Source organism: Mus musculus, chromosome 2, assembly GCF_000001635.26.
Source record: "Mus musculus strain C57BL/6J chromosome 2, GRCm38.p6 C57BL/6J".
Classification (NCBI taxonomy): Eukaryota; Metazoa; Chordata; class Mammalia; order Rodentia; family Muridae; genus Mus; species Mus musculus.
Genome location: NC_000068.7, coordinates 70,339,573 through 70,362,034, shown reverse-complemented (window position 1 = coordinate 70,362,034; position 22,462 = coordinate 70,339,573). Strand labels below are relative to the sequence as shown.

At 44.6% G+C, this 22,462-nt stretch overlaps 1 protein-coding gene across 11 annotated transcripts in view; it reads right to left on the bottom strand.

The window, feature by feature from the left end:
* Positions 1-22,462, bottom strand: part of Myo3b (myosin IIIB) — a 390,070-nt gene that overhangs the window by 67,161 nt on the left and 300,447 nt on the right. For 8 of the 11 annotated variants that reach the window (NM_177376.4, XM_017319039.1, XM_006499745.4 and 5 more), the window contains 2 exons: positions 13,064-13,148; positions 12,040-12,136 (listed from right to left, as the gene is read on the bottom strand). The exons of 1 other annotated variant lie outside the window; for it this stretch is intronic. In NM_177376.4, coding sequence (NP_796350.2) covers positions 12,040-12,136; positions 13,064-13,148 — 182 coding nt within the window. Of the gene's footprint in view, positions 1-149; positions 209-12,039; positions 12,137-13,063; positions 13,149-16,426; positions 16,802-22,462 lie in introns of those variants that run through there. 2 more of the 11 variants (XM_017319043.2, XM_017319041.1) reach the window with 2 other exon arrangements.

Sequence of the window (22,462 nt, the reverse complement as noted above, 5' to 3'; positions counted from 1 at the left end):
TTAGGAGAAAAAATAATCCTTCCTTAAGTACAGAAAGCACCATCACCACAGGAGGGAGCGGATGACTTGGAGTGCGTGCAACAGAGAGCTTCATTTCTGGCCCTCAACTTTTTAATCCGTTCCGACTCCTGCCGCTCTGGGAATTCAGACGTGGTTTGGTCTAGCAGGATCTAGCAGGTTCAGTTTTTACCAAATGTTAGTTTATGGCCTAGAACAAAGCAGACATCCCCCAGACTTTTAGTCAAGGTTTTTAACATAACTGGTATTTGAGATTTGGTTAAATTTTGAATTTTTCTATCTTGATTCTCCTGTAAATTCTATGGAACTATACCTTAGTGAAGGAAAACTTCAAACTTCAAAACAGAGAAATGACATCTCTGAGACCACTGTGCCTCATGAAACTAGTGGCCAAAGAAGTTTTAAAAAAAAAAAAAAAAGTTAACATCACAGTTCAGACCAGCACAAACAAGAACCAGAGGAAAAAGAGCACCCAGGACAACAGACACAGCACTCATTTATATTGTGTACAAATTAGCATGTAAACATGACTCAGAAAACATTAACCCCATAGCATAAGAAGCTCAAAGTAAAATGGAAAATAATCCTCTCTCTCTTTCTTTCTCATTTTGTTTTCCTTTTTTGTTTGCGACAGGGTCTCTTTGTGTGTAGCCCTGGCTATCCTAGAACTCTCTTTGTAGACCAGGCTGGCCTCAACTCACAGAGATCCGCCTGCCTCTGCCTCTTGAGTGCTAGGATTAAAGTTGTGTGACACCTCAATTTTGACGTTTCAACTTTGAATATAGAATTTTGCAAAGCACTCTCCTCCTTTATTAAGCATGGAAAAGTGAATAGCCGTAAAGCAGTCATTTTCATTTTAAAAAGTAAAATTGACGAAGAAACTCAATATGTCAGTCTTTTGCAGAAGAATCCCAAGGTAAGACTGGTTCTACTGTGCGTGTCTTTAAACCTTGTGATTTCTAGTCCTGCCTGGTCTACACAGTGAGCTTCAGGCCAGTCAGGGCTACACAGGGAGATTAACTGATATATCTATGTTATATACCATTTCCACACCTAAGGCTCAAGGGGTGTCTTGGAAGAGGAGGCAGAAAGATTATGAGAGCCAGAAGCCCAGGACATCTACTGTGAGACTGTCTCCTAGAAACCAGAAGACCAGAACACATCTATGGCGAGACTGTCTCCTAGAAACAACAGGGAGGCTTCACCATGATACCTCAACAATATGGCTGTCTAAACAAGACCTGACCATGTGTACCACCAATAGAGATACTAACATGGAAGGCAGAAATCTCTCTCATCCTGCTACCTGCTGATCCAGATGTAGAAGTCTCAGCTACCTCTCCAGCATCATGTCTGCCCCCTGCCGACATGCTTTCCCCCAAGACAATAATGGCTAGACCTCTGAACTGTAAGACATCCCCACTTAAATGTTTCTCTTTATGAGTTGTCATGGTCATGGTGTCTTTTCACAGCAATACAACCCTAACTAAGACACGGTATAAAACAGCCTGCAAAGGACTTGTGGGCTCACCCTAGACAATCATTCCTCAGAGTGCTGCAGAGAAGACAGTCTCTCCAGGGTCGCTGTTCAGAATTGTCTGGAATAAGCTAGACCTCTACCTCGTATACATTTGCACCTCCACTAGCCAGTGTTTATTTACATGAGTTCCCCTAGGCACATGTGGGTGAGTTTGCTCAGCGTGCTACATTAAAGAGCACCTCTCTTAATCCTCTTCTACACAGGAGTAAGCATGTGATGCGCACTTCCCAGTGCCTTCTCATAGCATACGAAACTGCCCTCTGAGGTGGGGACTTCCCTCACAGCTGCAATGAAAGGATGCAACTCTGGAGTGAAGGACGAGCAGCTTACAAGAAATGAAGGTTGTCCTGGCACTGAAAGGCAATTCAAGTTGAAGATCATACAGCAGAATATGCCTGTTCAGGGCATGTGCAGATGCAACACTGTGGGGAATGAAATGAGCACTCAGTAAATGGATCCTTGGGTAGTCTGCCTTTGACAGGCCGCCCAAACATTCAGGTCCAGGAGAATGAGTCAGTCGGTGCGTGCGGTAACTTTCCTTCAGAGGATGAATTCATTAGAAGCAGAAACAAACCGTAGGATTCTTCCGCTCTCATCTGATTTCTGCCCAAATGTAGAGTCAGGTATTTAAAGTGGAGGTGTGGCCGCTGGGAGAGCCCAGCCATTGTGTCCTTTGCAATTAAGAGCTCTGAGCTTTCCTTCATTTTGGTTCTCAGACCTGTTTGAATTCGTTCTTTAAATAGTCCGCTTAGACACCTAGCACAGACTTAATGGAGAGGGGTGTCATTAATTCTTGGCTTAAAAAGCCAAGGCTTTGGGAAAACCCGGTCTTCCTGTGATAGTAGGTCATTGTCTGTGGGCGGCCTGTGCTCACTGCTGGGCACCCTCAGACCTTTCCAGGTGGTGAAGAAAGAAACCATCCTGAGTCAGTGGGACTGTGACTTCTCTGTCCACTCTTTAGGTGGATTCACGACACACAACTATCTTCAGTTACACAAGCTGCCTGATCTGGAAAATTCCAGTTAACCGCCTCCTGTGCTCTCTCAATACAGCAAAGGTTCAAAGTCACAGCCCCTAGACCAGAGTTAGTTTCAGCATGGCCAGAAGACTCGACCATTTGAGTGGTGTGAAGGAGACGCAGAACTTTCAAAAGTAGCTCCCACTGGAGCAAGAAATGGCCGCTGGGAGTAAGTAAATGAGATTAGGTTTGTGCACGGGTCAAGCTCTGTCCTCACAGCAAGCTCAGAACTGGACTCTCAGTTTTGAAGGACAAGCCCGGAGTTAGAAAAATCCCCTTAACCCACCAGGGCATCAAGCGTGCACAGAGATTCTCTCTCTCCTAGGAAAAGGCTTAAGTATCAGTGATACTCGGTAAACAGAATATGGCTGAGGGGTTTGAGGGTGGAGATCCGGGGACCGTGTTCAGTTAAACTCTCTTGGTAACCTGAACACAGAGGCCCAGAGGGCACTACTGTGGTGATGATGGTTGGGAGAAAAATCACAGATTTTTTGACTCTCCATTATTTACTATGGGCTCCTTTCTAATCATTGATCTAACGACATCAACAGACTCATAGCTCAATGGGAAATATATCTATTCTTCTTTAAACAAACAGTTGTACTAGGTTAAACCCAACAGCACACTAAATTTAACACCTGGACCTTGCAACTGTGTCCCTTCCTCCACATTACTTTATGTCCTTTATTTTGTGCCTTTGAGCCAAATTAGACCAGAAACCTAAAAACACTAAGTTCTAACCAGTGAAGTAAATAATACAGTAGCTTGGTTATAATGGACTTCATAGTGGACCATTGACCATATTGCTAGACAACACTGTGAGGCTTCTGGAACCTTTAAGAAGAGTGTAGGCCAGAAGCTGGCCCAGGGGTGTCATCTCTTCACATTTCCTGAGGGTCCACCTCTTGGTTGAGTTTCTTGGGTGGTTACCTGAGTAGTACCCATAAGTAGTTGGTAGAGAATTCAATATGGGAGCTGAAACATTGCCTTGAGCTACAAGCATAACCACTCCGCCTTAAAGTAGGAGTTTCATTGCTGTGGTAAAACAACAGTACCCAAAGCAACTTGTTTATTTTATCTTAGACTTCCAGGTAATAGTCCATCACTGAGGGAAGCCAGGCCTAGAACCTGAAGGCAGAAACTGAAGCTGAAGCCATGGAGGAACGTTATATATAGGCTCCTTCCTCCTGGCTTGTTCAGCCGGCATTTTTATACCACCCAGAAACACCTGCCCAGGGGAAGGGCCCCTCCCACATCAATCATCAATGAAGAAACAGTCTTACAGACTTGCCTGTAGGCCAATCCTATGAAACATTTTCTCAGTTAAGATTCTTTCTTCCCAAATGACCCTAGCTTGTGTCAAGTTAACGTAAAAATAGCCAGCACACCTCTGTCTGATAAATGTTTGCTGAATGCTTGTGCACATGAAATACTATGCTAAGCGCTCCACACAGAACAGAAGTATTATGCCTCATGTAGACTTAAGGAATGCCAGTCACAGGGAGAGTAAGTAATTTGCACATGGATATAGATCTGTGAGAGTGGCGCTGCTCTACGTTTGACCTCCAAGTCTGTCATGCCACACTGTTAAGCATGTGGGGCCATCATGCCTGGACTTCTCCTCTTTACAGGAACTTCAAACTGGGAGCAGCTCAGATGTCCATCAACAGGGGGATGAACTCAGAAGTCTAGTCTCAAAATGGAGTACTATACATCAGTAAAAACAAACAATTCAGTTTTTAAAAAGAAACAGAACAGAACAAAAAGCTACCCACCAAAGAGTACATGTGTGTGGTTCTGGCTACACAAAGCTTAACAACAGGCATGATTAAACCATGATGCTTTGGACTGCACACTTGTGTGGCTACCCCAGGGAGAAGATCTGGAGCCTTATTACTGAAAAGGCTTTTGAGGGCTAAGGGGTGGTCGGCCCTGGGTGCTGATGCCTGTTGTACAAGCAAAGGTGTTTCCATGATAACCATCCACTCTACTGTCCACTTCCATGTTAAGCAGTTTGTATCCCATAATTTAAAATAAAAACCAACACCAACCTCATCCCTATCACAAGGGCTTTTCTTAGTGCAGAAGGGGGCAGGGAGTGGCTGGAGACTTTACTGTTTGCCTGTTCAGTTCCTCAAAACTGCTGTCCCTCACAGGTCACAATGGTACAGTTAAGGGTCTTCCTGGCGGTTCTCTCTTCCTGTACTTCCTCTAGTGGAGACACCCCTGAGATGTCCAGACTCTGTGAAGAGTGTAAATGGCTAAAGAACTTGATGTCATAAGGGTTGCCTCAGCTGTCATCCTGACACAAACCCAGAGTCACCTGGGGAGAAGGAGCCTCCGCTAAAGCATTGCCCAGGTCAGACTGGCCTGTGGCCATGTCTGTGAGGTATTTTCTTTATTCTGTTAAATGTATTTATTATTATTGCATGCAGGTGCAGGTGCCAGAGTTTAAGTGTGGAGGTCAGAGGACAATTCTATGGAGTCCTTTCTCTTCCTCCACCTTTTCGTGGGTTCTGGGGTTTAAACTCGGGTTACCAGGTTTGCTTGGCAAGTGCCTTTACCTGCTAAGCTATCTCACCAGCACCTACGAAGCAGTTTCTTACATTGCTAACTGAAGTGGGAGGGCCATCACTGTGGGCAGAGTCATCCATCCCTAGGCAGGTGGGCCTGGGATGTAAATAAAAGCAGGCTGAGCAAGTCAGGGGATAACAAACCAGCCTGCCTCCATTTTAGGATTGAAATCCATCTTAGAGTAAGGACAAAGCAGATTCACTTTTGTTTATGATTAAATCTTTTTCTCAGGGATTGGGCTATGCCCCACCTGTAGCCTAACTACAAATATACTGCCTGTACCAGGAAACAGGAGACAATAAAGTTAAAAAAAAAAATCAGTAGTTTCTAGAGGCTTGAGCACCAGGAGAGAGGAAAAAATAGGTGGAGGCACAGGTGAGGTTTGTAGCTCAGGGAGACTGCTCTAGACCATATGCTGGATAGCTGCCTTATCTGCTTGTCAAACCCCATGGAATGCACAACACACAGAATGAACCCTTAGTTAATAATGTGTCAATACTGGCTTTCAAATGAATCACACTGCAGCAAAAATCCATTTTTATGGTGCTAGGATTGGAGCAGGGGCTGCTGCAGTGTAAGCACGTGACATTCCAGGGAGCTACAGGGAATCCCTTGGAACATGTCAAAAACAGGGATAATGTGGAGAGGGCTATATTGAAATCATTCACTCTTTTGCTCAGTGTTCTGGAAACATTCAAACAGAGACTCAAAGTCCACTAAAATACAAGAGCTGGGTGCATGCCTTTAGCCCCAGCACCAGAGAGGCAGAGGAAGGCAGATCTCTGAGTGTGGTTGGTGGCAATTTGTTTCAGGCCAGCTGTGGTGGTTTGAATGAGAATGGCCCCCATAAACTTGTATGTTTGAATGTTTGTTCCCAGAGTTGGTGGAACTGTTTGGGAAGGATTAGGAGGAGTGGTCTTGTTGGAGGGGGTATATCACTGGGTGGGTAGGGTGGGCTTTGAGGTCTCAAGAGCCCACACCATCCCTGGTTAGCTCTTTCTCTGCCCACGTTTGTAGATCAGAGGTAAGCTCTCAGTTACTACTCCAGTATCATGCCTGCCTGCCTGCCTGCCTGTTACTGTGCTCCCTGTCATGATGATCATAGATTCTAACTTTCTAAAACCATACGCCCCAAATTAATGTTTTTGTATATAAGCTGCCTTGGTTTGGGTATTTTTATCATGGCACTATAAAGTAATTAAGATACCAGTCAAGGTTACATAGCAAGTCTTTGTCTCAAATACACACACACATACACACACACACACACACACACACACACACACACCACCACCACCACCACCACCACCACCACCAACAACAACAACAATAGCAACAACAGAAAAAAGTACTATAGCCAATTTCAGAAAACAAGCTGAAGTACAATGAAAACCAATAACTCCGTTTCTACCATGAAGCAATTCCATGTCTGGTTTTAAAGTTAAGCTTAAAATGAAATAAAGAAGGTGGCTAAGAATAATGGAGCAACCTACATGCATCACTTAAGATATCATAGAAGCTAAAATCAGAATCCATCCAGGCTCATTTCACAGTCCTGCCACAGGCATCACTCCTGGATGCTCAGACCTTGACTTGGCTCGTGTACAGCACTGTCTTGTCTTCCTTGGCAGCTGTGGTCCTGATGTCCTGGGTCAATGCCAGGACTTGGCAGCGGCAGGAAGTGCATCCCAACCTAACTCTCATGGGCAGCACTGCCAAGGCAGGAACAATCTAGGCAGAAATGCTGTCACAGACTTTGTAATGAGCTTCCCAACAGGGCAGAGACAAGACCAGATCCTGGAAGACTAAGGAGAGTGTGGTGGTTTGAATAAGAATGACCCCCAGAGGCTCATATATTTGAATGCTTAATCACCAGGGAGCGGAACTGTTTGAAAGGATTAGAAGGATTAGGAGATATGGCCTTGTTGGAGTAGGTATTGCCTTGTTGGAAGAGGAAATGTGTTCCTTGGGCATGGGCTTTGAGGTTTTAAAACCCCTTGCAAGGCTCAGTCTCTGTCTCTCTGTGTCTGTTTCTCTCTGTGTCTCTGTGTCTCTGTGTCTCTGTGTCTCTGTCATTGTGTCTCTGTCCCTCTCTTTGTCTCTCTCTATGTTTATTTCTCTCTGTGTCTGTCCGTCTCTCTGTGTCTATCTCTCTGTGCACCTCTGTCTTTGTGTCTCTGTCCCTCTGTGTCTCTCTTTCTCTGTTTCTGTCTCTCTCTGCCTGCAGATCAGGTTGCAGCTCTCAGCTACTGCTCTGGCACCATGCTCACTATAATGCTCCCCACTCTGATGACAATGGACTCTGAAACTGCAAGCAAACCCCCACTTTTGAAAAATAAGAGTTGCCTTGGTCATGGTGTCTCTTCAAAGCAATGGGACACTAATTAAGGCAGGGAGCTTTGTGGGCTCTGCAGTGGTGGCCCGGCAGACGTACTCATGGCTTCCAGTCACCAACTGCCAGTGGGCCTCTCTCCCTCCAGCCTTCACCATAGTCAGATTTCACTATGAACTCTGAGCAAGGAGGGAGAGCCGGCCACTTTTGTGGACTCTGCCTCTTCTTCATCTCTCAAACTTCTTATTAAATGTAGACCCATAAGAAATCCTTGACTCCTGGCAGGGACACTTTTAGAGAGCCCAGTTTTGGACAGAGGTCTCAGTGAAGGTTAACTGCAAAGACAGCATTGGCTTTGGAGCACTCTGTTATATTTGCAAAATGAATGCAAGCACTTTGGTGATCAGGAATGTAACCGTCACTCACTGACACTCAGACTTCAGGCCACCTGCAATTCCTGGTGCCTGACAAGATTAATAAAGGGATTCAGAGCGATCTAATTGAGAGGAAGAAATTTAGACAAAGTTGAAATCAGTTTGACATAAGTGAAATATCCAAAGGTGCGGTTACTTTTCTAGTTACTTTTAGTGGATAATTGTTTTCCTAAAATTTCTTTTTATTATAATCCACAAAACTACCAGACTGCAAATCAGGAAGCTATCTTTTTAGAAACAAACAACAAACAACACAGGGCTTTCAAGATGATTCAGAAATTGGCAGCCTAGGATAGGTTCTGGCATGTAGAAAGTATTAATAGGAATTTAAAAAATAAACATTTGATTAAACAAAAAGAAGAATAAATGCCCAAGAAATACATCTTTATGTAGTAAGTAAGAATCAGTTTGAGTTTGCACATGTTCCTGTCAATCCTATTAAATATTTGACTGGTTGGATTAATGGCAAAGTGGTGGGTGCCCATCTCTTTCTAAATGCACTGTGTATATTTGAGCTCATGCAGGTCAGTTGGGAAAAGTCTTGGGCTCTAGCTAAGGGCGGTGTCCAAATCCCAGCTTTAAGACTGTTTTGGTGGCTTCTCTAGAGCTCCAGACTAAGCACTCAGGGTTTATTCCCTGGCCCTGACCCACCAGGGTCTTTCTGTCACTGTGGTGCTGTTCCTGGAGTCAGGAGGAAAGCTGCTGAGTGCTGGTGTTGCCTTAAGAAATCATAAAGGTCACAGAATGTTCTTTTTGTCTTCCACAAAACCAGGTTGAAATAATGGGCCATCAAAGGCAGAGAATGACTCAGGCATAATGGCTATAATCCCAGCACTTAGGAGGCAGAGGCTTGTGGATCTCCATGAGCTGGAGGCCACCTCCAATATCAAAGTAAAAGACAAAAAAGAAACAAGCAGCAACAATAAAAGGAAACCACTTGCATCCACAGCCACTTGTTCTATGAGCACGTTCTTATTGCTCTCCCTGTTGTTGTGACCAATACCTGGCACAAGCGTCTTCAGGAAGGAAGGTTTTATTTCGGCCTGCAGTTTGAGCGTGTGGTTCTCTCTGGAGGCTGGAGTGTGACCCACCTGTGCATACTGAATTCACAGTCAGGAAGCAGAGCTGAGGCATAGCTTGCTTTGCCTTCCTTAATTAGTCCCTGCCCACTCTCAGGGGAACCTTGACAGCCCATAAGCTGGTGATGCCCAGCCTCTCAGGGGGACCTTGCCTCTTCAGTTAAACCTTTCTGGAAAGCCCCTTCTCCATACTCCACGAGGTGTGGCTCCTGATGATTCCAAATCTAGGCAAGTTGACAATCAGCATTCATCGGCACGGCTTTGTACCTAAATTGCGGAAGACTTTGGTTTGTCCCATTATGTCTTAGCATCTGTGTCTTTTCTACGGCTTGCTTACTCCAGTAGTTTTGGGGTTTTTTGGTTTTTTTTTTTTTTTTTTTTTGTTTGTTTTTTGGGTTTTTTTGTTTTTTTTTTTTTTTTTTTTTTTTTTGCTTCTTGCTTCCATTGTATTCCACTTTGGCTTTGGATGCCCGAGAAACTTGTTCAGGAGGTTGAGGATGTAGCTTAGTGGTAAAAAGTAGGCAAGTGTGAAATGAGGTTTAATCCTCAGTAACCATAAAGTGTGATCCCAGAGAGTTTAGAATCTGCCACAAGCATGGAAGCAGACAGAACACATGGCCGGATGAGAGAAATACTATGTATGGAGCCAAAGGGCACAGAGTAAGGATCATCATGGACCATGAAGAACACAGAGGATCCCAACACAAAGCCAGGGAAGAAAGAATACTCAAGGCATGTCCACAGAGTAGAGAGTAGCTCAGGGATTCTGACCCATAGAAGGAGAAAGAGGGACCAGTGAACATCAGGGCCAGAAAGGGAGACCAGCACAAGAACATAGGAAGCCTTCAAGGACATGTTAAGAGTTGATAGTGGGGGGCTGGGGAAACCATGAAGAGTGGAGAAAGAGAATGGTGTGACCAGCTGCACCTCAGAAATGCATCTTAGACTTCTGTGCATAAGAGGGAGGAGAAAGGAGCCAGGGAAACCACTCGGGGTAGATGCCATATTTATAGAGTATAAGGAGAAAACAAAAGTGATGGCATGGTGACTGACCCAAGATTGGAAGGAAGAGACAGCTTCAAGAAAGTACCTAAGAGCTATTTCTAAAGGTCCAATCTGCACCTTCTTAGGAAGTCTGACTTTGGAGACTAGTTTCTGAAGACTTGAAAGATAATTTTAATGCAATACGTCTCTTTTACACCCCTGGCTAGACACGCAGTATGTGTTTATTCCTGAACTACCCCACCACAACTCAGTGCCTTACAGTAAGAACTAGCTTTCTCCACCAGCTACTCATACTTGAGTACTTCTGTAGAAATGGCAAGTCCCCACAGCCCCTGAGCATCCTTTACTGTGAGCCAGGCTGTGAGCAGTGCCCTTCGCTGGCTCACTGGTCCCCACACAGCCCTCCTGCACGTAGCTGCTGCCCCTTGCAGTTTACACATGTGAATACTGCTGTAGAGCTGTTGTGTGTGATACGTAGTTTCCGTTGCCGATGAGATTGGAATAAAAGACACAGAAGGCATTGGTAAGTGCATGCCACGGCATGTCTTTAAGGGAGTTTCCAGGGAGGTTTAACTAGAGAGGAAAGAGCCCCCTTCCCCCAAAATGTATGACATCATTATGTGGGATGGGGTCCGAGACTGAGTAAAATGGGAGAAAAAGGAGGTACCCCTGAGCCCCAGCATTCATAGCCCTCTGCTTCACGACTGTGGATTCTCTGTGAACACTTCCCTTATACTCCTGCCTCCACGCCTTCCCACCACCCGAGTCTGTCTCATCCTGTCTGCTTGATAAGAGTACATGTTCCATGTGGGCTGGAAGACAGCACACATTCAAATGCACTTCCACATCAAATTACACTGCATTTGCACTGACGGAAAAATGGGCAAAGAAGAATTTTGGAGTGAGGTGAGAAATAACTATACCTTTCAACAAAGCAGATCATGTTGACATTGGGTCTAACAACCATATTTGAAGTAGAAAGCTTTCTTTTCTCTTTCTTTCTCTCTTTCTTCTTTCTTTCTTTCTTTCTTTCTTTCTTTCTTTTTTTCTTTCTTCCTCCCTTCCTTCCTTCCTTTCTTTCTTTCTTTTTTATTTTATTATTTTTATCTTAAGTAAATGGGTGTTTTGCATACAGTACATATGTATATGTCCACCACATGTGTTTCTAGTGCTCATGAAGGTCAGAAAATGTCACCAGACTCCTAGGAACTGTAGTTATAGGTGACAGTGAACAGGAATCAAGCTCAAGTGCTCTGGAAGAGCAATCAGTGTTCTTACCTGCTGAGACATCACTCCAGTCCCAAGATTTTTTTCCCTTGAACTAGGGCTATATATGTTCATAAATATAATTTCTATAATCATGTTCTATACTTCTTCTCCCAGAAGCAATGATTCTAGTCTGAAACTGACTTCTACCGTATAGAATAGCAAAGAGTTTAGAAAAAGAACCAGAACTCTTCGGCTCTAAAGACAAGTGGTGAGACATCCTTTGCTAGGTGGATGGCCTTGCTACCCAGAGTGCAGAAGTATTCTCCAAGTCCATATTCATTGCTAAGCCAGAGATTTTGACCTAGAAGATTCTGCTACAATCTAGATATCTCTTTATCTTTGCTATAACAAAAGAAGTTTTGGAACAGTTTCATAATTTGAGGATTTTTACAAGGGAATGCGGCCCTTGATGTTCATTTAAGCACACCCGCAGGAGGTAACTGCTATCACTGTTGTATGCATTTGGCTGTTTGAGGTAGAATCTTGTTGCAACCCATGCTGGCCCCAGACTTGAGGGGTATCCAAGGCTGGTTACAAATCCTGATCTTCCTGCCTCTACCTTCCAAGTGCTGGGGTTGTGCCACTGTGCCCATCTTAAAACTGCTACTTTTAAATATAAATATTGTCCCCAGCCTTTATGGCTTCCTGTTAACATTACATAGTCTCACTAATTGGATCCTGACTTCTAGATAGGCCTGCCTAGTGACTTTTTAGGACATATACCAGCGTACAAATGGTCAAACACTGTGTATTCCGAGTGTCTTCCTTACCAGGTTTGAGAGAGTCTTCACAGGGGCTCAGTCTTTGGTGAGCTGAGGCAGTGTGGTACACCAGAGAAGGTGACACATCGGTTCCAGCAACTGAGAGCTGCCAAAAGATCCAGTGAGAGAAAGGCCATTTTACCCTCTGATGAAGTAGCCTTAAGAACAGGCTTTCCATTAAACTAAGGGACCTTTGCCCCTGACTGCATTGGCAATACTTGTATGCTTCCTAGGTCTTGTATAGAACTGAGTGACAGTCCTCTCCTGGGGCAGTTAGGAGCCAAGCTGCAGTACATTTTGCCCCACACATTTGCACCCAATCCCTTCTTCATTCACTCACAAAGCGGGGCAGAAAAAAACAAACAAACAAACAAACAAACAAAAAACCAAAAAAAAAAAAAAAAAAACAGGCATGTGCTAATTCTCATCTTTACTTAATTTTTATCCTTAAGAGAGAAACAAAGAAAACCTATCGGAAGGTATTAATCTGCCATTTCTAAGCACATCGTCCAAAGGATTTTTTTTTTAAATCTTACATATGCTCAGCAGAGTTACTGGCAAAAACTGTACATTTTCTTCATTTCACCCTTTCAACATCAAATAGGAGGCAGCAAAAATTGGATCAGACTTCAAAGCCTGCTGTGGGCTCCAAGTCACAGAGAGACGCCTCCATTTCACATGCTGAATTCAAGCAGGGTATCAAAGTGCTACCAGAGAACCTCAGGTCCTCTCTCAGAGAGAGGCTCCAGCGGCTGCAGAGTGGAGCACTCAGCAAATCACCTCGGGGAGCAGCCAGCGTTTATTCTCAGCAGCAAATTGCCAGGCTTTTGATTCTTTCTTCACTGTGCCTCCCTGTCCCTCCACTGAACCAGGGTTCTTTAGCTGGGTTTTTGTCTCAAAAACTTCAAAATATCACTATAAGTTTCATGTTTTCATGGCGGGGCCAGGCAGTCACAGACAGGCTCCACGCCCATGGACTTGGACTGGGACGCCCACGGACTGGGTCGGGACTGAAGGAAAGGTACCAGGTTACCTCAGCAACAGTATACCCAGCTGCTGTATCTGCATGTCCTGAGGTGACATCACAGCCTGTTGGGGGACTCTGGGCTTGTGGGTGCCTAAAAGGACAACAAAAATCATAATTTTTAAAAAGCCTGAAAATTACAATAAAAATTAATAGGATTACTGTTGAAAAACAAAAATCCAAAACATTATTTTCCTCTCCAAAAAGGTATACAAACTCATCCTTTCTGCTTCAGTCGCATCCCATGCCAGTCACTGATTAAAAGGATTTACTGTCCGTGTAAAGAAATGCATCTTTCTGGTATTGTCTCTGTGTGTCCCCCAGATACACAGCCTACGTGAAGCCTTAAGACCTGGAAGCTGCCTGTTTAAAGTTGTGTGGGTTAGTGAGCAATGCCAGGTTTCCAGAGACTTTACCGAGCTGATGTAAGGCTGATCTTTCTGCTCTGTGCATTTACCACATTCTGTATTCAAGAGGTGCAGGTGTGCTCTGTGGTTGGACAAGCTTGGGGATGGCAGGTGGAACATGGCAGAAGTCTCCTTGCTACACAATGCTTCAACAGTCACAGTGCACACTGGACCTCTAAAGCGGAGGCCGGACTGTTTACGGTGTCTGAAGTTACCAGACCAAGAACTTACTAACATCTAGTGAACTATTACATTTTCATAGGAAACAAGTTTGGTACAATTGAATGTAGCCAAAAGCAAACTGGCTTTAAGGCTACCCCCAGTGCTACATTTTAAAATTTATTAAACTAATTAATTATTTTCAATATGTGTGGACCATTCCTGAACACATCTCAGAGGAGGTTATAGGTAGTATAGCCATTTAAAATAATCAGGCCTGGGGGTGGGAGGGGGGGACTGTCATTACTTAGCATCCCGTGTCTCCCAGACGGAAGGTAAAGGATCAGAGAGGCTGCCTTCCGCATTCTTTATCAGCACCCATCTCAGTGCCTGGGACACAGTAAGTATTTAGTAATTGTTAGACACATTGGGAAAATTCCATGATGTTAGGCCGCACAGGTCAGGAAAAAAAAATATCCTTAACAGTAAATTTAAATTAGCTAGTATTTCTATTGAATTCTGATTTTTAAAATGTTCTTGAATATCTAGCAAGATCTTCACAATCCTCTGAGCTAAGCACTTCCACTGTGCCTAGAAGATTGAGGAAGAAATAAGGTTCAGAAAGGGGAATCCCCAGCACTTCCTACATATTACTGACCCACGTTGTTCTGGCTCCAAGTCCTCTGCTCTCCCTCTGGCTCAGTGCCCTCTGGGTACTGGATAAGAGACTCACTCATGTCTAGTCAAAGGAAACCCTGTGGGCTGTGGGACACTTAAGGTTGTGTGCCCTCTATGTTCCCTCAGAAGTGCTGAAGGAACTTTAGGGAGCTTTAGGGAAAAATCTAGAAAGAAGGTGTGGCCCTGGGATTCCTGCCCTGCCCCTGCTTCCTAACCCCTCCTACCCCAGCATGGAAATCTGTCCTGAGCACTTGTCTGGCCCACAGGGCCTTTCAGAAGCCAGAGACCAGTGCAGATGCCTCTGGAGTCTCCCTGGGGCCAGCTGATCAGTGCACTTTCCCACCTTCAAGCCTCTGGAAGACTCTAAGGCACTTAATGCAATGTTCACACTGTTTCTTGACTTGAAAAAGGAGGCACATGGGAGCAAGGACTGTCCCCAGAGAGATGCATTGGAAAGTACTTGACTGAACAAAGTTAAGCAGATTTCCTCCCAGATGCTCTAAATGCACAGTGAAATTCTGAGATTACTCTTCCTGCGACCTTATCATCAGAGCCGCGTCCTGTGTAGTGTGTAATACATTGTAACAATGTGAGAAACCCTACTAAGAAAAAATTCCCAAGTGTATCTTCTTTTTTTCACATCTGCGTTTGGTGTGTGTGTGTGTATGTGTGTGTGTGTGTGTGTGTGTGTGTGTGTGTGTGTGTGTGTGTGTGTGATGTGCACTTGTGTGCATGTGTGTATGTGGGTCCAAGTTGGCTTTCGGTGTCTATCTCAATTGCCTTTCACCTTATATATTGAGGCAGGGTCTCTCAATAAACCTAGAGGCTGTCAGTTTTGGCTAGCAAGCTAGCCAGTCTGCCTGGGGATCCTCTCTCTGGTCCTGCCGAGTGCTATACAAGTGGCCACCACACATGTGCATTTGTGTGGGGGCTGGAAATCCAAACTCCAGTCCTCGTGTTTGCATGGCACACGCTTTATCCACTGAGCCGTCTTCCTGATCACCACCTTACTCTTTCAAAGAATGGGGCAAATCAGGGCTGGGCAATAGCTTCGTTACTAAAGTGTTTGCTATTCAAGCATCAACTCCTGAGTTTGATCCAGGTGTGGATGTTAGTGTGCAATCTCGGTGCTAGAGAGGAAGAGATTGGGGAATCCATGGAGCTGGCTGGCCAGGCAAATTGGTAGTGAGCTCCCAGTTCAGTGAGAGACCCTCTCTCAAATCGTAAGGTGGATTGGGCTAGAGACACAGCTCAGCGGTTCAGAGCACCTGCTTCTCTTCCAGAGGACCTGGTTTCAATTCCCAGCACCCACATGGTGGCTTACAAACATTTATAACTCTAATTCCACGGGATTTGACATCCTCTTCTGGCCTCAGTGGTGCAATCCATACATAAAAGTAAAGACACATTGAATAAATAATTCTTTTTAAAAAAAGATGGAGAAGAGGTTGATCTCTGGCCTCTCTACACATGTGCACACATGCACACATACATAAACAGGTACATAAGCACACAAATTGACTAAGAAATACGAATGAACGGAACAAGTTAATTTCCTTTGGAAATTTCAATGTTTTGACTCCGTCATGGCGATTTTTTCACTAGCTTCTTTGTTTCATATGTGTGTGTGTGTGTGTGTGTGTGTATTTGTGTGTATGTATGTTTGTGAACATGTATCTTACCTCTCTATTGCTGTGATATAACACATTAGATTGGATCCTAGCTTGGATAAACCTGGACAAAGGACATTTTCAGAAAAACTAGAAAAGTTGACTCTTACGTCCTTCACTGTATTTTCTGAACCAGGGTCTCTCACTGGATCTGGAGCAGGCTACTTTGGTGAGTCCAGCCAGTCTATTTGCTCCGTGGCTCCCCTGCCTTGTGAACACTACCCAGGTTTACAGAACCACCAGGCCTGCCTGCCTGGGTTTGTTTGAGTTCTAGAGATTGGAATCCTTCCTCACATTTTTGCAGAAAGCCCTTTATCCACTTAGCCATCTTCCCAGCCATGTGACACTGCCTTGTGGATCTGCACCCAAACAAAACAAAAGAAAAAACAAAACAAAACAAGCTTTTGAAAAGAATAACAGTCATCAATCTCTGTGAGCATTCACAAATCAATGAAGCTCCATCCTTCAGCACTTGGGCACTTGGGCACTTGGGCCTCTCAGAAGCATGGCTAGTATCTCCTGCAGGTGCCTCCAGGGTCAGAGGCTGGTGCATTTAAGTGTGAGAGCTAGCAGGGATGGAAAACCCCAGTCACCACCGAAAAACCCTTCTTCTGGGAATCTGCCTTGGGATAAGGAAAAAAACCCCAAAGAGGTCGGTGTCTAGTTCTCTCCCGTGACAGATGAGAGGTTGGCTCTCTGCACGCTCTCCTCGGAGTGCCTGGCATCTTTCTTCTTCAGCGAAGATCATGAAGCCAGCTGGCTCTGTCATGCTGTAGTGGTAACGCAGTGGGAAGTCACTGTGGGCGAGGGTCTCAGCCTCAGCTTCACAGGCTCTGAAATTCAATTTGTCAGTTCACTGAGGAATAATGGAAAGGGGGAAATGGAGCTGCCCTAACCAAATGTATGGAGTCATATTTGAAATGCAGGACACTGGGGGTGTGATTTTTTGCAAGGGATAGCAAATTGGACCGTATTTGTTCCCTCAGTAGCTGGTCACTACAGCCTGGAGACTAAAGGTTAAAAGGGCGACCTTGGAGGATAAAGCTTATCATTGCACTGTCTGATGCTGGCCTTTTCTGTAACAGGGTTAGCCTCTGTCACTGTCTTTTTAAAGATGTGAGTCAAGACAGGGCAGCTTTCTGTTGAATCTCTGTTTCCTAAGCTCCATTTAAACTGCTTCTTTGGGTACTTTTTATTCATTTTGATTAAAGTTACATCCTATCTTGTATCAATTACAGCCTATTGGTGCCTAAACAAATTAAGACGTGTGTTAGTGCTACACAGTTGAAAGCATATGCTGGTTTCAAAGCTGGGCAGGTTGCAGCCACTTCATCCCAGGTTGGGTTTTGTTAGCTTCCTGGTGCCTCGTAGGAGTCGCTTCTGTCAAGCTTGTTTCTCACATGGCAGCCCTGGCAGGAAGGTTACCCAGCACAGCTGGCAAACTGTCCCCGTTCCTTTGATGACATAGGACAAAATGGTCTTTTAGTAAGAGATCCATTTCCTGCAGCCAAGGAACAGCTATGGAACAACCCTGCAGACAAGGTGCGCCAAGCAGGATGTGAGGAGGCCTCCGCAGCCCTTGAGGAACACGGGTTTTGGACAGACAGACAGACAGACAGACAGACAGACACACACACACACACACACACACACACACACACATACACACACACCATACAGCTTTCTTTAAGGAGGGTATACCAGGGGAAGGAAGAGATTGGAAGTGATTCCAATGCATTCAAGTCACAAAGGCAAATAAAGATAATGTAAGAGGTGACATCAGGGGACTCCAGTCCTTTGTTGAAGACCCTGTGCTGACTTGAGACTGGCAATTCTCATGTGAGTTAGAACTAAGCATATGGAGCCTCTGAGCCTCTCAAGGCTTCTTGTTCTCTCTCTTTCTCTCTCTCTCTCTCTCTCTCTCTCTCTCTATGTGTGTGTGTGTGTGTGTGTGTGTGTGTGTGTGTTGTATGTGCCTGTCTGGTGTGTGTCAGAGCACAGTTCAAGAATAGGGTCCTGTGAGAATTCTGAGTGCTTGTAAGAAATCTCCAAAAAAAAAACAAGAGTCCTATGACCTCAGTTTCTTTAAAACACAAACTTGTTCTTAGAATATTTTCATGCTCCTCCTAGGTGTAGCAGGTAGGAGTGAGTTTACTTCAGCTGTGCCTCTATGGAAAAAAAAGGCTTTTGCCAAATGTGGCATCCTTGTGATTGTACACTTTACTCAGGTGACACTTCTTAACCCTGAGAGGACAAATTGTTAGATGCTTTGAATAAAGTTGGCTGTTGCACAAGACTTAAGTTCAACTCGTTTTTTAGGCCCCGCTCTCCCAGGGTTCACACTGTCAGCTAGAGAGATATATGTGCATGCACAGAGGCCAGGGGAAGACACCAGTTCCCCTGCTCTGCCTGCCTCGCCCTTATCTACTCCCTGAGACAGGATCTCTCATTGAACTTGTAGCTAGGCTGACAGCAAGGAAGGCCCAGTGCCCCTTGTGTCTCTGGGCCCCCAGTACTGGAATCACAGGCATGAGTAGCCATGAGTGCTGGCATCTGAACTTAGGTCTTCATTCTTGTATAGCAAGCTCTCTTACCCACTTAGCCATCTCTCCAGCTCTATTGTCTAGTTCTAATAAGGAATAAAGAACTCTCCAAGGGTTGAGGGTATAATGCGAAGGGCACTCCAGCATTCCTAGCATTGCCGCTCCTCTTCCCTGATCTGGTCCAGGTGCTGTTGCCTATCTTTACCTTGTATGCTCTTTAGCTTTGAACACACAAAGTGGAAGGTGTTAAAATGTTCTTTAAAGGACAGATGACTGCGTGAATCTGAGTGTGTGCGCTAATGAATCTTTTATTACAAAAATGAGAATGTTTTACTTTTTCATTCATTACTACCATTACCACCACAAGTAGGCCCCTGCCAAGGCCCAGTGACATCTCTCAGGTTAGAGTCACATTCAACTCAGCTCCTTGTGAACACTGTCACCTCTCATGTCCACCTGGTTCCAAAGTAAGCAATCCTGAGACGCTTTTTGGTCTCCACCTCCAACCTATCTGCCTTTTCCACTCTAGGTGAAACTGCAGCCCTCCTTTCTCTTCGATACCGAATACAAAGGTTATGAAAACATGGCTCTGCAGATGATTTGCCTGGTTCACATTCAGATGAGCTAAGGGTCTGTGCCTAAGCTGCAGAGGAAACTGTCCTGGAGTCTGATCAAGGGAGAAGCACAAAGTCAGTAGGCACCATGACCAGGTTAACTTCCATGGTCAATTGAATTAAGGAGGTACCTCATTAATGGGTGTGTGCTAGGGGAACTTTTCCAACGATGATTAGCTGAGGGGAGAAGACTTGCCCTGAGTGTGGGAGGCACTATTCCATGGGTTCCAGACTGAACAAGCAAAGGGGTGAAAGGAAAAAGCCTGCTGGGTGCCAGCGTCCCCCTTTCTACCCCATTGCATCTCTGCTGTGGTGGACTGCATCTTCAGACAGAAAGCCAGGGTAAACCCTTCCTCCTTTAAGAGCTTGTCGCAGCGATAAGCAGAGTGACTACTACCAGAATCCCCTTGCCTTGTGAACTTTCAGCTCTACTAACTGGAGTGTCTACCAGTTCTGGCACTATTTGTTAGCTGAGAGACAGGTTATGAGTCTCCAGGCATCTGAATCTCAACAATTGCTAATCTATGAAAATGTATCAATGTCTGTCTTCTTTCCTCACCAAAATAAATGACTAGAAGACCTTGCAGCAAAATATTTCCAATTTCTTCCTTTTTTCTGATCAAGACTATTTTTGTGATGAAAAGTGACACATACCCCACTGGTACTCTCTCCTATGCATGCACCAAGGGAGAAGATGACACAGGTGGGGATAATCTTCACAGCGAGCTAAAATTAGCATCCAGATGTATAGCTTTTCAGATACTTTTCTACACATTTAATATGTATTTTAAAAACTAGTGGCTCATGACTGTTATGTGAAGTGACATACCAGCATTTTAGAGTTCCTCTTATGATCCTGAGCATATATTTATATAACTGTATAATACCATCATATTTATGGTTGTATAGTGTTTCATTGAATGATTAGCATACGTGACTATATAATGTATTTTAAATACTCAGCTTGTGCTGTGCAGTTTTGCACTGAGTGATTAATACAAATGAATTGAGTAATAACACATTTGTAAACATTTAAATGGTGTCCATCTCTCACATTACGAATGAGGGACCATTGAGTACTCAATGGGCATGGCTCTGAGTTCCAATTCATTTAGTTCCCTGGGATAAATATTTGGTGTGAAGTTGTTGGGCCTAAGAGTGAGAAAATCCTTTTTCTATTCCAAGGGTTTAAATTACATCATCAGTTTCTCCCCTAAAAAGTAACAAAGCTTAACATCTAGCCACAGATGTATGGAAGGTCCATTTTTCCATTGTATCTCCAACACTAGATGTTATCAGTCTTTTTAATCTTCACATGTTTTTGTCAGAAATAGGTACCTTGATATTTTCCTTACATTTATAAAGAGGAAAACATCATCATGAGCTTTAATATATGATATCATGGGACTATGAAGGGCAGACTAGAAGAAGAAGGACCTTAACAGGGTACAGCTGGGCAACAGGGACCCCATATGCTTGCGTCTCACAGCTTGGCTTTTGGTTGGTTTTTCTCATTTGTTTTGGATACTCAGCACTTTTTATAAAAATATTGAAACACACATCTTACATCTCTCTCGAGTGAGTATTGCTGCCAAAGGAGTTAGTTATGCAAATCCCACTTAAATATGTGGATATGTGATTGCTCTTAAGTAGACGTAGGTTTCTGTTTTAGAACACCGCTCAAGGACTGATTTATCTGAAGGGCTCCAGGAGCTAATAAATGTCTCATATAAGTCAGTACCAGTTAGGTTTGTGAACTTATGCTAATTTCCCGAACCCTACTAGGCTTTTAAGGATGGTCATATTTGTTCACCCCATTGTTTTTCTCCAACTGGGATCCTACCGTGTTAATTTGTCAGCTCTTGGGTTCTTGTTTCTTTCCTTTCCTCCCTGGTCTGCACTATGTTACTGCAGACAGCTGTCGCTATAAAAGCCTAAGGTGGGAACAGAAAGGTTTTCTTCCTTCTGATGAAAACGACGCCTTATTGGACAGCCACTCGGAAAGCTGTCTTGGACCATTAGCGTCCCAGCCTCCAGCGGAGAAAAGGACTGGAATGGAAGCAGGGTCAGGGGGCTCTGCGATCTCAATGTGTATGCAGCACTGTCTGAGGGTCGCAGCCTGACAGAATAGCAGAGCAAGTCTTCACACAGCACTGGAGTTCAGGGGCGGGCCGGTGTGATGTCACCGGAAAACTGCAGCAGTGCGACCGCAGTAGCAGCAGCAGCAGCAGCAGCAGCAGCAGCAGCAGCAGCAGCAGCAGCCTCCTGGATGCCCGGAGAGAACTGAGGTCTTGGTTGCTTCATTCATTCTGGAACTCCAGCAAATGATTCACGTCCCCCATTTCACAGACCAGAGGGAGGGAACTGGGCTATCTGAATAAACAGAACTGGTCAGAACCAGATGGAAACCAGATCTGGCTGCCACAGAGCCTGCCTGCGCTCTCTGTCTGCAGCATTGTTTTGTTACCGGACTAGCGTGCCACCATTACATTGGGGATCATAATGAATGTCCAAAGGGAAGCAATGACAAGGCCTCCAAGCGGCTTCTTTTGTTTCACCTCTGCTTTGTCCTTTGAGTAGGTTTTGTCTTCTGACGGACTTCCACTTGGTTGTTCAGTCCGGTCTTGAACTACTAGGCACAGGAAACATCCCTGGCTCCGCCCCTTGAGTAGCTAGGCCTACAGCCACAGGTCTCCTCACTCAGCGTGGCCGTGGTCGGGTTTTGAAATGGCTTATGGGTTGACCTATGTAGAGTCATAGTGTTAGCACCTTAAAAACTGAATTAGCACCACGTATGGTGCCACACGCCTTTCATCCCAGCACCTGGAAGGCAGAGGCAAGCAGATCTCTATGAGTCTGAGGCTAGCCTTGTTTACATAGTGAGTTCCAGACTAGTCAGTGCCATATAGAAAGATTCAGTCTAAAACCAAACCAAACCAAACCAAACAAACAAACAAAAAACCTAAACAACCAAAACCCCAAACCGATGGCACTAGATAGATATTTACTGAAGTTCAGCAGGAGTGATGGAAAGGATTGTGATCTGCAGAGAACTAGGCAGGAGAGTTGGGGAGAAGGCTGGGGAACTGCCTTGGGCTTTCATTGTAACTTTTTGTATTAACCGCATTTCAAAGTTCCACAAGAGATGCAGGAATTTCTGAGCATGGCAGCACACCTATTGCTTTGTCTTTGTCTTTCACAGGGCTGTAGTCAGGAGCACTGACACACAAACGCAGGAACCTTCTCTGAACTCTGGAGACATCTGACATCCTTTATCTCCTAAGTACCGAAGTATCCGGTTCTCAAAAGGAAGGGTGTTCTCTTACCAGAGTGCAGT